The sequence below is a fragment of the Diospyros lotus genome, chromosome 15 (assembly GCF_014633365.1).
Source record: "Diospyros lotus cultivar Yz01 chromosome 15, ASM1463336v1, whole genome shotgun sequence".
NCBI classification, from domain to species: domain Eukaryota; kingdom Viridiplantae; phylum Streptophyta; class Magnoliopsida; order Ericales; family Ebenaceae; genus Diospyros; species Diospyros lotus.
Genome location: NC_068352.1, coordinates 27575410 through 27590128, shown reverse-complemented (window position 1 = coordinate 27590128; position 14719 = coordinate 27575410). Strand labels below are relative to the sequence as shown.

The 14719-nt window shown below is 33.7% G+C and overlaps 1 protein-coding gene across 8 annotated transcripts; it reads right to left on the bottom strand.

Annotated features, from left to right (window-relative positions):
* Window positions 1-936: 936 nt before the first annotated feature.
* Window positions 937-14450, bottom strand: LOC127791787 (probable disease resistance protein At4g27220). 8 transcript variants are annotated; one of them, XM_052321838.1, is made up of 8 exons: window positions 14235-14450; window positions 14092-14115; window positions 11154-13885; window positions 10185-10853; window positions 8916-9584; window positions 6091-6848; window positions 5780-5964; window positions 1848-5594 (listed from the first exon to the last, which is right to left on the bottom strand). In XM_052321838.1, the coding sequence occupies exons 3-7, from the start codon at window positions 13854-13856 to the stop codon at window positions 5799-5801; spliced, it is 4965 nt and encodes a 1654-aa protein (XP_052177798.1). In that variant the 5' UTR covers window positions 13857-13885; window positions 14092-14115; window positions 14235-14450; the 3' UTR covers window positions 1848-5594; window positions 5780-5798. The 8 variants fall into 8 exon arrangements, 7 of the variants coding, with proteins under 7 accessions (XP_052177797.1, XP_052177798.1, XP_052177800.1 ...); XM_052321840.1 differs by having other exon boundaries at window positions 11154-13880; XR_008020992.1 differs by adding an exon at window positions 937-1344 and having other exon boundaries at window positions 5522-5594; window positions 11154-14450.
* Between the last annotated feature and the right edge of the window lie 269 nt (window positions 14451-14719).

The following is a 14719-nucleotide window of genomic DNA, read 5'->3' as shown; positions in this document are numbered from 1 at the left end:
GGATCTCTGTGCGCTTGTGGAGCTCATTTTGGTTCTCAATGGATTTCAACCAGTTTTGTCTAGTAAAAAAACTATCACTTAAATCATGTATATTTATTAAAATCAATTATTGCATTACAAATTACTCATCATAACGATTTAGTTAAAAAAAAAAAATAGACATGCATATAAATCAATCAAAACATTTAGTTAATTTTTGGTGAACCGATCAAATTCGTAAAACCAAATAAATCGGTCTGATTTAGTTTTTATCCAAAAGGACCAAATAGCCTCTAATTTTTTAAGATTTCTTTTCTTTCATAGTGGGTAAGTTCTTGTAGAGAAAAAGAAAAAAAAACTATTATTTCTTTAAAGATATAAATTATTCTCATAAAAAAATTTAATTTCTTATATTTTAAATACGAATTTGTGAACCAGTGTCAATCACTTAGTTGAGTTAATGAACTAGTGAACCAATAGTTCGACTCATTCGATGACCATTTGAACTTCTACCAATGCCATTACTTAAAAATTTTAGTAATATGGTTAATTGATTGTAATTGAACTACCCCAAATGTGAAGGTGTGGCTGTTGTTGTGGCTGGCAAACCTTTGCGGCATATGTGAATGTGGGGTGCTATTACTTGGTTGTAGTGCCATTGGGCGCATCGATGGGCTTTTACTTCGAACTTAGGGCTAAGGTATGCTCCATTTAAGCGCCCCTCTCTTTTTTTTTTTTTAATTTGCTAAATTAAATTTTGTTTATAGCATATAAGAGGAAAGGATAATGGCTAAGTATGGGGTATACTGGGAATATGACCAGTCATGTTGGGTGGTGGTGTAGTCGGCAAACCAATAGTAATGTTGGTCGCCTTTCGAGCATATTGAAACAAATAGGTCATTAGTTTTTATTTGACATAAGACACAAACATACCCCTTAATTGGGGGCTTTGAGCTGTTTGTGTTCATGAATTTGAATGGGATCTATCATGTCTCTCGAGTTTCAATTTTAATCCTATTACACACCTGAAATCTTAAATTTAGACTCATTATGTATCTCATTGTCCAATTAGCATCGTACGTGAAAGTAGGTGCAGTTGAGAAGGGTGAGCTATGAAATGGGTTTCTTCTCTCTCTTTAGACACATCCCTAGCTTTTCCATCGACATCGATGCCTCCATCTCCTCCATGACAACCACCCCTATCGCCTCCAATCCCATCCCTATCCCTAGCAACCGTTGCCTCTAGTTTCCGTCGATGCCTCCTCCATGTCTGTCGCCATCGTCCGTCTCCTTCATGTTTTATTGTCGTCGTTCTTCGCTCGTGCCTTCTGCCGCCTCTTTCATTGTCGGTGTCTGCCCCCATCACTGTGTATATATAACATATATATTGTATTAATATATTTTTTAATAATTATATATAATTTATCATTATCTAATAATAAAATAATTATATATAATTTATCAATATTTATATATTGTATTAATATAAACTTTTGTCCAAACGTGCACACATTTGAGATTTCAGGTGTGTAATAGATTCAAAATTAGAACTTGAAGGGCATGATAGGTCCTATTCAAGTTTATGGACACAAACGGCTAAAACTCTCAAGTTGAGGGACATGTTTGTGCCTTTTTATTTCCTCTTTATCCATACAATTTTATGTTTCCTTAACATTGCCACCACCAAGAAAGGAGATTAGGGTGACATTTTTCATCTTCTACTTAAGGGAGACTAAGATATTAAATCTCATTGTCAGGGCCTGCTCCCAGATTTTTCCACTAATACAAGAAGTCCGAGAGAAGGTCTATTAAGAATGGATATAGATACTCAAAATTTTCAAAGAAGTTTCTTTTTCGAGCTTGCTCACTAACAATAGAAGCCAGAATAAATTACATGACATTCCTTACATCATCATCTTGGGCTTACTGCCCATACATTTTGAAAATAAAAGGGTACTAACGCTTTAAAAATAAAATAAACCCTCTATTTCTTGCTCTCAACATACACCCATGAATATTTGAGGTTGGAACATCTTTGTACACATTTAACCAGAACTCACTCCAAAAATATCTATCTTTCATTACTTGAAATGACAAAAGAAACAATGTGAGCCACGAGACTCAGCAAGTATATAGCAAATGGAAGTACCCATAGAACGATACACGAATGCATAAACAACTCAGAGCCAGATAAAATCATTACCTGACATCTAGACACCCATTGGGTTCATGCCTTTTAGATTGGACAACAACATCCTCAAAGAAATTCACTTTCTTATGATCCATCAAAACCATATTTCAAAGGAAGCCATAAGGCTCGTCAAGTTTACATATATAACAACGAAACAAGAATGAAGGGATGAATAACAAAATAGAATACATCCGACTCGATCCCCAAAACAATTTAAAGCCGTCCTTCAATGCTCATTAATAATACCATTCCATAAGCAAGCATATATTATAGCAAATGGAGTGATAGAGTTAAGGCATAGATAAATCAAAGTGGAATAGACTCAACTTCCCAAGTACAAATAGCATTTCCCATTAGTTCCTATCATTAAAATCATTCCCATGCCATTGTCACTATGCATTTTATGCATCGTTTCATTTCTCATGAATACATAAATCTCCATACATCGCATTGGCTCACACAGCCTTCCATATACATGGATCACATTGGCTCTCAAAGCCCTTTATTCACATGCATGAATGCATACATACATACATATATATATATATATGTAATCAATTTGTCGCTCATTGGCTTGAGCATTGCCTACTAGGTTTATGGCTACTTCACCCGTGTCAGGCGTTTTTTAGGATATCACTTTTTTTTTTTTTTCCATTTGCAGAACATAGCCGCAACTCTAAAATAATAGTAATAGGGGCACAAATCATAATATCATGCAATGCTTATGGAATCTCACATAAGTATAACATACATGCTCTATTATAAAAATGTACACATCATGAACATCATGCACATTTAAATGTGTCAATAACACATTCACTCATAAGCCCATGCATACACATATGCATATCTTCAATCACATCTTAGTATTTTGGAGGGTTGAGGGATGCTAGAGGAAACAATTAATAACATCTTAGATAAACAATCATGCTTATTTTGGATTAAGGAAAGTCTTGACCAATTCAAATAATAACCAAATTATATGATATTATATATCAAACCAAAGCCCTCGAAGTCTAGTTTATGACGCTTCAAACGGATCGTAATTTTGAATTTTACACCAAAAGTTATGGTCAAAATAGCGTAACATGCGCAGTGCTAAAAAAAGAATTGATTAGTCGACTTTTAAGGAGGCAATAGTCGACTTTTGATGAGTCGACTAATCAACCCCCATTAGTCGACTGGACCGAGGTTGGCACCAAAAATCTAAGAAAACAGGTTTATGTTGAGTTGATTAAGCCCCAAAAATAGTCGACTCAACGCACACAGAAGACACGAAATGGACCCAAAATACCCCAAAACAAACACCACTAGCTTCCTAGTTCACAAATGTCATTCCTTGAATGAAAAATGGGGTGAACAAACCCCAACGAGACTAACACAAAGACCTGACACAATCTTTGACATAAGATACGGTTCAAATAAGATATCTAATCGATACCAAAAATAATTTTATCAATGAGAGGACTAAGAACCATGAAACATTACAACATCACAATGGAAAACAAGGGAAGCTTGCACACATAAAATAAGAGTGCAAGAAGAACTTGCCTTAAAAGAAAATCGAAAAAGCTCGCCCAGATGCCAAACAATCCATTTTCTTAAAGCTCCAAATATAGCAGAAATATGAAAGAAGAAGAAGAATGCGCACGGGAAAGAAGAAAAATAGGGAGAATGAGAAAAAAAGAAGAGACAACGGGGATGTGATCTTCCAACTACCACCCCTACAAATGACCATTATGCCCTTCACATTACACACAACACAAAATATCCCATGCCCATTTTAGACTTTTGCTATTTTCTATTTTTCTTTCTCATTTTCTTTATTCAACCCCATTATGAAATTTCTTAATTGCCCTTACCTTTTTCAATAAAGAAAGAACCATTTGGTCACTTTGCATTTTACATTTTCTTTCTTCTTTCCTTTTAATCCACATAATACACAATATATATATATATAATTCTATTTATTTAAAAACAAATATTATGCACATGGACCCAAGTCCAACACATTCTTAGGCCCAATGGGCACTCTTTCAACTTGGGACACAATCCATGTCATTTCAATTCAATTAAACATATCACAATACACATGGGCTTAGGCTCAATTAAATAAAATGACTCACTTACATTTTAGGCCCAAATAAAATAACACACAAACATATGTAATTCATTTGCAAATCTTTCTTCATTCTCTTGCTCCATCACATAATAATAATAATAATACACAAAAATATTAAACCACTTACATTATAATACCACAAAAATATTATTTCCTTTAATCCACATCATTACCAACACATATAATATTTTCACAAATTAATAACTTAATAAAGACAAAAATTCTAATGTCCAAAATAAAATATCAATAACGCTTAGACCCAACAACGGATCGTTACACTTATTATGTCAAACTCAAAAAGGACTTGAATTGAATGAGATAAAACTATAAAGTCATTAACTCAGTGAAAATAGTCTTGTTGTTAGACATGTTTCACCAAATTCATCCTCAATGGTAGCAAATATAAATTTTTATTATAGTCGCCAGTGTTTTAATTATTGATGAAAATTAAATTTAAATTACAGGTGGAAGCAGCTACGAATAGGTTTAGACAAGTGAGTTGACAAAAAGAAACTATTGCTCTGTGAATGAATAAATCAAATATTTGCTCCACCACCAAACAATTTTTCTCAAGATTCGTGTTAAGGTATTAATTTTTGCTCCACCACCAAGCAATTTTTATGTTTCTTTTTCAATAGATTGTTTCTTTTAATTGAAAACCATTCTACACAGTTTTTTGGTTTCTTTTTCTTTTTTTTTAAACAAGACAAATATAAACTTAAATAAATGGTATCCAAAAATAAAGGGAAACATTAACCAAAAAATAAATATATAATTATAAGTAATCGAGTTTATCCATATATATATATATCCATTAGACCCAACTAAACAAAAATGCTTAATATTATTATACAAACCAAATTTATAACAAATTCTGCAATTAAAAGTCCAAAGCATACACTTTGTTATAATTAATTTAATAATAAAAATAAATCCTTCATTACACATCCCAACATCATGAACAATATATATATATATATATGTAACCACGTGCACAATGTCCCAAAAGCAATCTAGCAAACACCCGTAACGTTAAGAAAGACAATCAAACATTTCCTCCATTGTGATGACTCTGAGATGGATTTGAAAACGTAAGTGGTAACGCATAATTTAAAAAAAAAAAAAAAAAGACAACAGAGCAACAACTCACAACAAAAGTTTTTGTCTCTCTCTCTCTCTCTATATATATATCATCACAGGGAAATAATAAATGATTCAAAAGTACCTACCAATGGAACTCAATGGACTTAATTCATCATCATGTCATCGATCTTGAATTGCTCACCTTATGTATAGGTTTTGCTGTATCAAATATGCATCCGAATGTGTTAAGATTTGTATTTAGTTTTTTTATATGGGTGCAAGGAAAATTTCAAATTGTACCACACTAAACAAAGAGTTGATAGCAAACTAAGCAAATTTGATATTATATTTAATTAGAAAACTGGGAAAAAAAATTTCTTTTACAATAAGGGTTTATCACCAACCTATGTGTTCCGTGATGTACTAATCATCCCTGTAATATTCACGTTTTCGTTCTTGTTCACGTTCATAGCTATATAGGTTCACGATTTCCTCGTCATCAAAGAAATATTCTGGGTTACATAATTCAAAGTACCCGAAGTTATTCCCCCAATGTATGATTTTGCTCATGTGATTGCTATCCTCATTCCTGTCAAAAAATGGCAAGATAATATCCACGGACTTTTAAAATGGAACCAATTAAAAAGTATATAAAATAGTACTGAGTAAATATAAAGGAAGCGCTCACAAATTGTATAAGATTTTACAATTTTACCTGACCCCAAAATATGCATTGAGATTTGTGATTTCAACATTCTCATTATCTCCTTCCAGGACTTGCATCATTCGGGACGGCAAGCAAATTTGTCCAAAAACAAAGGTCTTCATTTTTGGGCAATTCTCCACCCTAACTCCGCGCAATGATGAAAAGTTAAAGGAACCTCTCTCATCATTACAAAAACTTTTGAGGTTTGGTAGGTCAATTAGAATCAAAGATTCTAATTTTGAAAATTCAATCCAAGTTGCCTTCTCTTCCCCTATAATATTAATATTATTCTCTTCAATAACAATAATCTCTTCCATCATTTCACAAGATTGCACCGCTAGCGTTTCTAGGTGTTGAAGAGTTGTAGGCATAGAATCTGTGAGCAGATTTTTCATTTGAGGACAGTTTTTGATATGTATGTACTTTAAGTTTCGAATGGCTCCAATTTCATGAAAATTATTATTCCATAGAGACACCAACTCAGGTAAGTCATAGAGCTTTAATCTTTTCACATCAATAAAGTGCTCTTCACCAACGCTTATTGTGCCAACAAGGTCGATAACGTGTTTAAACCCCCGGCAATTCTGTAAATGTATCATTCTATAGCTTCGCTTCATATGATGAGAAAAAACCTTGGTTGAGACTTGACATCTAATTAAGCTCACATTGTGTAGATGTTCTTGTATGGTAGCTAGATCCCAGACTTGTATCTCTCCTATACTTTTGAAGTCTCCCAAATAGAGAGTTTTCACGTTTGGACAAGCATCCTGCAAAAATTTATGTTTAGAATTATCATCCTTATTCTTAGAATAAATAAAATTAAAAAAATGATAAAAAAATAAAATTTGTATATATATAATATATATGTGTAATTTTTACTTTCTTAAAATCTATATATTCATATATTTTTTGTAAACTTCAAAATAATTCTTGATTAAAATAAAATAATGCCTAATTATATGAGTTGAAGTTTGTTGCCATAAATTCTAATTAAATTTCTTTAATTTATGATGGCAATCATCAACAAGAATGAATATTATATTTCACATTTTCCTTCACAATATACGAGGCAAATTACCTACCATTAATTTTTTGGACTACACAGAGAAATGGGTTTGTTTTGTTCCTGTTAAGAGCTTAATAGCAGTTATATATGCAAAGAGAAAGACACTTTTAATTGAAAGATTAATGTGTACATTAGTCTCATTCATGTGATGATTTTTTTTTTTTAATTTTTTCTTGGAAAGTAGATTAAAAACAAAGCTCACAAAGGGAGGAAGAACCCAGTAAAACAAGTTGGCTAAGTAAGAAAAGGCCTAAAGCAACAACAACCAAGGGAAAACAAGTCCTAAGAACACAAAAACATAAGTAGAGTGAAATAGACAACCAAGGGAAAACAGGTCCTAAGAACACAAAAACAAGACAACCAAGGGAAAACAAGTCCTAAGAACACAAAAACATAAGCAGAGTGAAATAGGCAAGTCTTGTGTGGGGGGATTTAGTAGAGACTAGCAAGGCAAAAAATTCATCGTATTGCTTAAGGGTAACTAATTAACTTTTGCTTCTTTAAGGAAGGGGGGAAGGTGACCTAGAAAGCTTATTGCTTGCATTTAGGCTGTTTCCAAGCTAGCTAAAGCCAAATTTCCCAACAAGGCTGCCACCACGGGATGCAAAGAAGAAATAAGATACCCAGCATTAAGAGAAATTGAAACAAACAAACAAGCTAAAAATTAACAGTAAATTGAGCATGATAACTCCATCATCATCATGTCTTGATTGGGAAAGGTCACAGAAAGCCCCCATTTAAATCCCAATGTTGTCTCGTCGAGAGGGCTTCATTCGTCTGATTGTATTTATTTAAGAAAGCTTGGTCGAGGGGCCAACCTTGGGAAATTGAGGAAGAGAAGTGTGCAGCGGTCATGGAATGACCATCAATTTTAAACTCTATACTGATGATAGTGAAAAGGACCTCCTAGCGAGGATAATGGTGAGGTTGAGGGCTTATTTTGAGGGAACAAAGGAAGAGAATGTTTCCCATTTATGCAGAAGTATGGTGAGAATGGTTTAGGGTAAGATTTACAGAGGAAATCTAAGATTTTAAAGGGATTATGTAGGGTGCTTTCGAAAGAGCTGTGTGGGGTCAACGGAGGTTCTAGGTGTGATGGTGGTTGTGGGTGGTTTTTGGTGGTTGATGTTGAGGGAAAGGGGAAGTCGCTAGTGAGAAAAATAGGGATAAAGAAAATGAGATTTGTGAGGGAAGGATCTTTGTACGTTGGGTGATGGGATTATCGTGGACGAACGAGACGTTGACCATCAATGTGAAAGGTGGCCTGGAAGAGGTAAAAAATCAAGAGAAGCTTTAATATTATGTTAATAAAGAATCCAACATTTGGAACTGCTAGATAGGAGGATGGGTTGCCAATGGCCAAAGCATAGGTGTGACATATTTGGTAAGAAACCCTAGTTTAGAGATCGAGGCTCTTATAATTGGCTAATGCATAACTTAATAAGTAGAGTTAAAACTATAATTACAAAATCAAACGAAAGAATAAAAATTATAAAATGAATTCTTGATAATATCTAATTAATAATGATAGAAGATTCAACTTCAAATGTGAAAAATATACACTTGGTTTATTATGACTATATTTGTAATCTAAACTAGTGAAAATAATAAAAATTAAAATAAAATTATCTATTGTACACCAGTATATTTAACTTCTAAAGACGATTAAAACTTAATATATTATAATTGTATGTTGACATATTAAAATTAAAATTTTATTTTTTGTTTTGATTACATATGTCCATTAGAAGAGTTGGAGAAATCATACCTGATAATTAAATAAATGCGGTGCTTCAAACTTGAACTCATAAAAACTTCTAAGATTTGGCAAATCTTTAAGCCACAATTCTTTTAATTCCTTGAATGCAATTGTACCATCATCGATTTCTCCTTCTCCCTTAGCCTCTGACACTATCACTTCCATTCCAGGACAAGCTTTTATGCTTAAATGTTGGACGAGCGCGAGATGTCTAGCAACAAAAGCTGAAAATGCATATCTCAAACTACCACAACTCATGATTGATATAGTTTTCAGGCATAAATGGACAGAATTATCATAGGAGCAATAGTCCTCATCATTGAGCCATATTTTCATCAACTTGGGCAAATACCATAACTCAAGATCTCTCAACTTTGGAAACACATCAATGAATTTAAATTTAACTGTAAGACTTTGGATGTTAAGGTTGAGATCCTCAATTAACAATGTCAAAGAAGAACAATCCCTAACACGTAATCTCTCCAAATTTTGCAATCGTGGCAGCATATTTGAAGGAAACACATTTACCAGATTATGACATTGGGTTACATTCACGTTCTTCAGTTGAGAAAAAGATACTTTATTTGATCCTTTTGGGAATTGAATCGTTTGCTTGCTCCAAATATCTTTCAGTAGTAACTCATCAATCTTCAATTCCTCTAAGACGGGAAAAGAAACCTGTCATATAAAATTTAATATTAGGCCATTCACTTTTATATTTTAATTTTTAATTTTTAATTTTACTATTATCAACAAAAAAAAAAGGGTTAAAAAACAGATAGTAATTAATAGTTCACTTGACAATAAAAACATAAAGTAATAGTTAACTTGTCATAATTTTATTTTTTAAAATAATAAAAATAATTTAAAGAATAAAATGATTTTGTTTGTGACATTTTATCAAAAAATATATTAGAGAAAATATTTTAAATAAAAAAATAGATAGCATGTTATGGCGAGAAAGATTAGTTAATTAGTACATATTTTTTCATACTAAAGATAGATTAGTTAGTACATATCTATGCTCTTTTAACACTCGTGTTAAGGTGCATTTAATGTGAAAATATATATTTATTTTATTAGGACTACATTTGTAATCTAGACTAATAAAAACAATAAAAATTAAAATAAAATATTTATAATATGTTAATATATTTAACTTCTTAAGAGGAGGATTAAGAGATGATGCATTATAATTGTATGTTGATACTTTAAAACAATAATTTTATTTTTTGTTTTCATTACATATGTCCATTAAAAGAGTTGGAGTAATCGTACCTGATAATTAAATAAATGTGATGCTTCAGACTTGTACTCATGAAAACTTCTAAGATTTGGCAAATTTTCAAGCAACAATTCTTTTAATTCCTTGAATGTCATTGTACCATCATCGATCTCTCCTTCTCCCTTAGCCTCCGACACTATCACTTCCATTTCAGGACAAGCTTTTATGCTTAAATATTGGATGAGCGCAAGATGTTTAGCAACAAAAGCTGAAAATGCATATCTCAAACTACCACAACTCATGATTGATATAGTTTGTAGGTATAAATGGACAGAATTGTCATAGGAGCAATAGTCCTCATCATTGAGCCATATTTTCATCAACTTGGGCAAATACCTTAAGTCAAGATCTCTCAACTTTGAGAACACATCAATAAATTTAAATTTAACTCTAGGACTTTGGATGTTAGAGTTTAGGCCTTCAATTAACAATGCCAAAGAAGAACAATCCCTAACAGATAACCTCTCCAAATTTTGCAATTGTGGGAGCATATTTGAAGGGAACACATTTACTAGATTATGACATTGGACTACACTTACGTCCTTCAATTGAGAAAAAGATACTTTGTTTGATCCATTTGGAGATTGGATCATTTGATTGTTCCAAATATCTTTCACCGGTAAGTCATCAATATTCAATATGTCTAAGACGGGAAAAGAAACCTGTCATATAAAATTTAATATTAGAACATACACTTTTCTATTTTAGTTTTTGATTTTACTATTATCAACACATAAAAATTATTTAAAAAATAATAGTTTGACAATACAGACAAAAAGAAAATATTTTCTTAAATGATAAAAACATAATGTACTAGTTAACTTGTCCTAATTTTATTTTCATAAATGATAAAAAATAATTTAACGAATAAAATAATTCTGTTAGTGACATTTTATCAAACAACTTCCTAGAGAAAATATTTAAAATAAAAAATAAATAACATGCTAAAATTTAATACGTACCTTTTCATTAAAAATAGATTCTGCTGTTGTAGTCCAATTTGAAGGGTCTCTCTCAATTGTTGTCTTCTCCATTTTGGGACAAAAGCTTCTAAATTGTGAAAGGCTGCGCAAAGTCAAAATTTTCAACCGACTGAAAATAATTGCTTCATCAATTACACCTTCCTCTTCATGATAATAATCTCCTACTCCAATTATTTGTTCAATTTTGCTACAATTCGATACCTTTAGTTTTTGGAGTTTGAGTGCTTTGGCACAGGATGGGGAAAAGAGATATTTAAGGCTATTACATCCAACAATACCTAAATAGGTTAATTTACTAAAAGATCTCCCACCACTTGGTGTAAATTGTAGTTGTGGCTTGCCAAACAAATATCTCAAGTCTTGAATCTTGGACAACTTCAACACATCAACTTTATCCATCAAGAGATGAAACTTATCATCTATATGGTGAATATCTTCAATTTTCAAAACATTCCGGGATTGATCATGAAAAGGGTAGGCAATGGATATAAATATATTAAAATTAATCAATTTCTTAAATAAGTCAGGGCATTCCTGCACCATAATCTTGGAACTTTCTGCTGAAATACTAACATATAAAACTGTTAATTGAGTCAATGATTTTAGCTCAGCAATGCTCGCATTGCTCATTCCCCCACCATATATTGTAGTATCCCATCCCTTAAAGTCTTCTGTAACATACAACTCTTCTAGATTGATCAAATTGGATATCACGCCCTTTGGAATCAGCTTTAGGCTATTCCACTCCATTAGATTCAAGGATCGCAAATGAGTCAATTCTCTAATCTCTTGTGGCAACTCCTCTATAGTAGATTCTTTAAAGCTAAGAATCTCAATGCGATTCTTTAGATTTTGAATTGTAGACATGTCTCCTAACAATTGGCAATTGTTTAGACGTAACATCCGAAGATAATCCAACTCCAAAATCGATGACCGAAGGTCCAACAATATGTCTTTCAAATCTAAAACTTTTGCCTCCTTCATGCTTTGAAAGAAATTATTTGGAATTTTAAGTGAAGATTTTCCAGACTCCAACACAAGCGTATGCACTAGGGGACAATTGAGCACGTCGCAAGGAAAAGGAAAGTTGTCATCATTGATCCTTAAGGAGATTGCTGTGTGATGCTTCCAGGCATCATTCTTCGGCCACTTTCGAATATCATGATTTACCATGAACCGTTGTTGCCCTGGCCAATCATGACCACCGCCGTGTTCAGTTTGCTTCTCCTTTGTGATAGAAATTGCAAGGTCACGAATAACGTCATGCATTTTAACAAAATTCTCCTCTTCTCCATTTAGCAACAAGCATGAACTTTTCAGCATATTAACCATGGCTTTTACTCTATCTCTTGCAACTTTCAGCGTATCCACCTCTCTAAGGAACCCCAAGGCAAAGCTATATTTAACCAAATCATCAATAGAAATCTCAGCATCTTCGGGGAACAAACAGCAGAGCAAGAAGCACGACTTTGCATCCTTTTCTTTTAGAAAATCATAGCTCCACCTCAAGGGGGTATAATCCTTTGGATGAATTCCTTCAATGTGTTCTAGGGGGCACTTCTCTAATTGGTGAAGTGCATTATTCCACACAAACTCTTTCTGGCCCCTTAATGCAGCTCCAACTGCAACGATAGCAATAGGCAGACCTCCACATCTCTCGCTTACCTTTCTTGCTATCGATCCATCGACTCCAAATTCTCCTGTCACCTTTGTAAATAGCTCCCATGTTTCTTCCTCCTCCAAGTACCCAATGGAAAAACATAAACGAACCTCCATCATGTGGAAGACCTCTATGTTACGCGAGGTCAGCAAAATTTTGCAACCTCTGACGCCAAGGGCCGAAGTAGGAATTCCAATTGCTGTCAAGTCTAGAAATTGCCAAAGGTCATCCAATATTACCAGAATCTTTCTTTTCCCATTTAACAATGCCTTTCGTAGCCCATCTGCTCTTTCTAACTCACTTTTTCCTTTATACTCGAGATTTAATTGGGTTGCAATATCTTCTTGTAGTTTTGAGGTATTTGGATCTTTAGACACAACTGCAATCGCAATCTTATGAAAAATTCCTAGTTTCTCAGCGTCTTTGGCAACCTCCTTCACCATCGTCGTCTTCCCAGCTCCACCAGGCCCATGGACCCCAATCATGTCAACTCCATAATCCTTCAAAGCATTCTTGATTTCCTCAACAACTGAAGCTCTTGATTGGAACGTGGTGTAATACTGAGAAGAATAAAATTTCAGATCCGATTCGAAAGGGGCATCGCGCGCCACTGGCGACTTCTCTAGTTCGTCACCCCCACTTATCAGTTTACTGACGTCCGACTTCCTCGTGTCAGCTTCCTTACCCGTCTTGTGACGCCACATTAAGTTGGGACAGATACAGCCCTTAAAACACTTGAAGGATTCTCTGTTTTCTTGTTGCAGGAAGTTGGCAATGGCTCCTTCCATGTTTTCTGCCTCTTTTAGCCAACTAGAGACCTGAATTTCAATGACTTTTCCATTGTTTTCGGCTCTATCCACCTTTCTCTGGATCCTATCCTTTATTTCACCCAGCTGCTTATTTTCTTGTTCGAGTAGCTGGACCTTGTTCTTGTATCGAATCACATAGGCCCCATGGCGCTTGACATAATTAACCACGCCATCTGCGAGCAATTCGACAATCTTCCCCACACATGCATCCATGAATTTCTCAAAAGCAATTTTCTCCTGTCCTGTGAAATGAGATTTCAAAGAGGTAGCTATATGTGTTTGTGTGCGCGTCTGGAGATTAAGGAGAAGAAGAAGAACAGAAAATCCAAACAAAATTCTTCGTTCTTTATTCTATCTAGGTTTGTACCATTCGAACTCATATCTTGATTCAACTGCCAAAGAAAATCAAAGAAAGGGAGAGAAGAAGAATTAAGGAACAAATGAATACCTCGCCTGAAATGAGAGGAAGCAGCTGGAGAGACAGAAGAGAGAGGTGAGTAGCTCTTCTTGTAATGTAAAGGGACAATAGAGAGAAGAGAATAATAAGAAGAAACGGAATATTGGTGCTGTTGGTGTGTTTTAGAGATGTACCTAATCTTCAACCAAAGCTCCAATCCAGAGGAAAGAAAGGCCGTCAAATCCCAAATGCAATATTAGTGCTCTCAAACACATAAGCATAGGAATCGCCTTTCGCTGTAACAGAGCTAACTTTGGCTGTGCAAAGGACTCTGGGAAAGCTATCCTCCGCGTTTTGCAATCCATAGCAATGATGAGTGGTGCAAGTGGAATTCGAAAGCCGACTTCGCCGCACAAAGGACAATCGGAAATGCAGCTTTCCGCGTTGGCATTGACAAAGATGGGCTATCAATTATTGAATCAAAGATTTATTATTAAAATTATTTTTCATTATAATTCATTATTGGCGCAAAGGAGATTCGGAAAGTTTACCTTCCGTGTTTAAAGTAAAATATATATCAATTAAAGTTTTGATATAAAAATTATCACATAAGGTTTAATAAATTTAAAAATATATTAAGTTATATTAATTATTATAAAATTAAAAAAATTATATAACA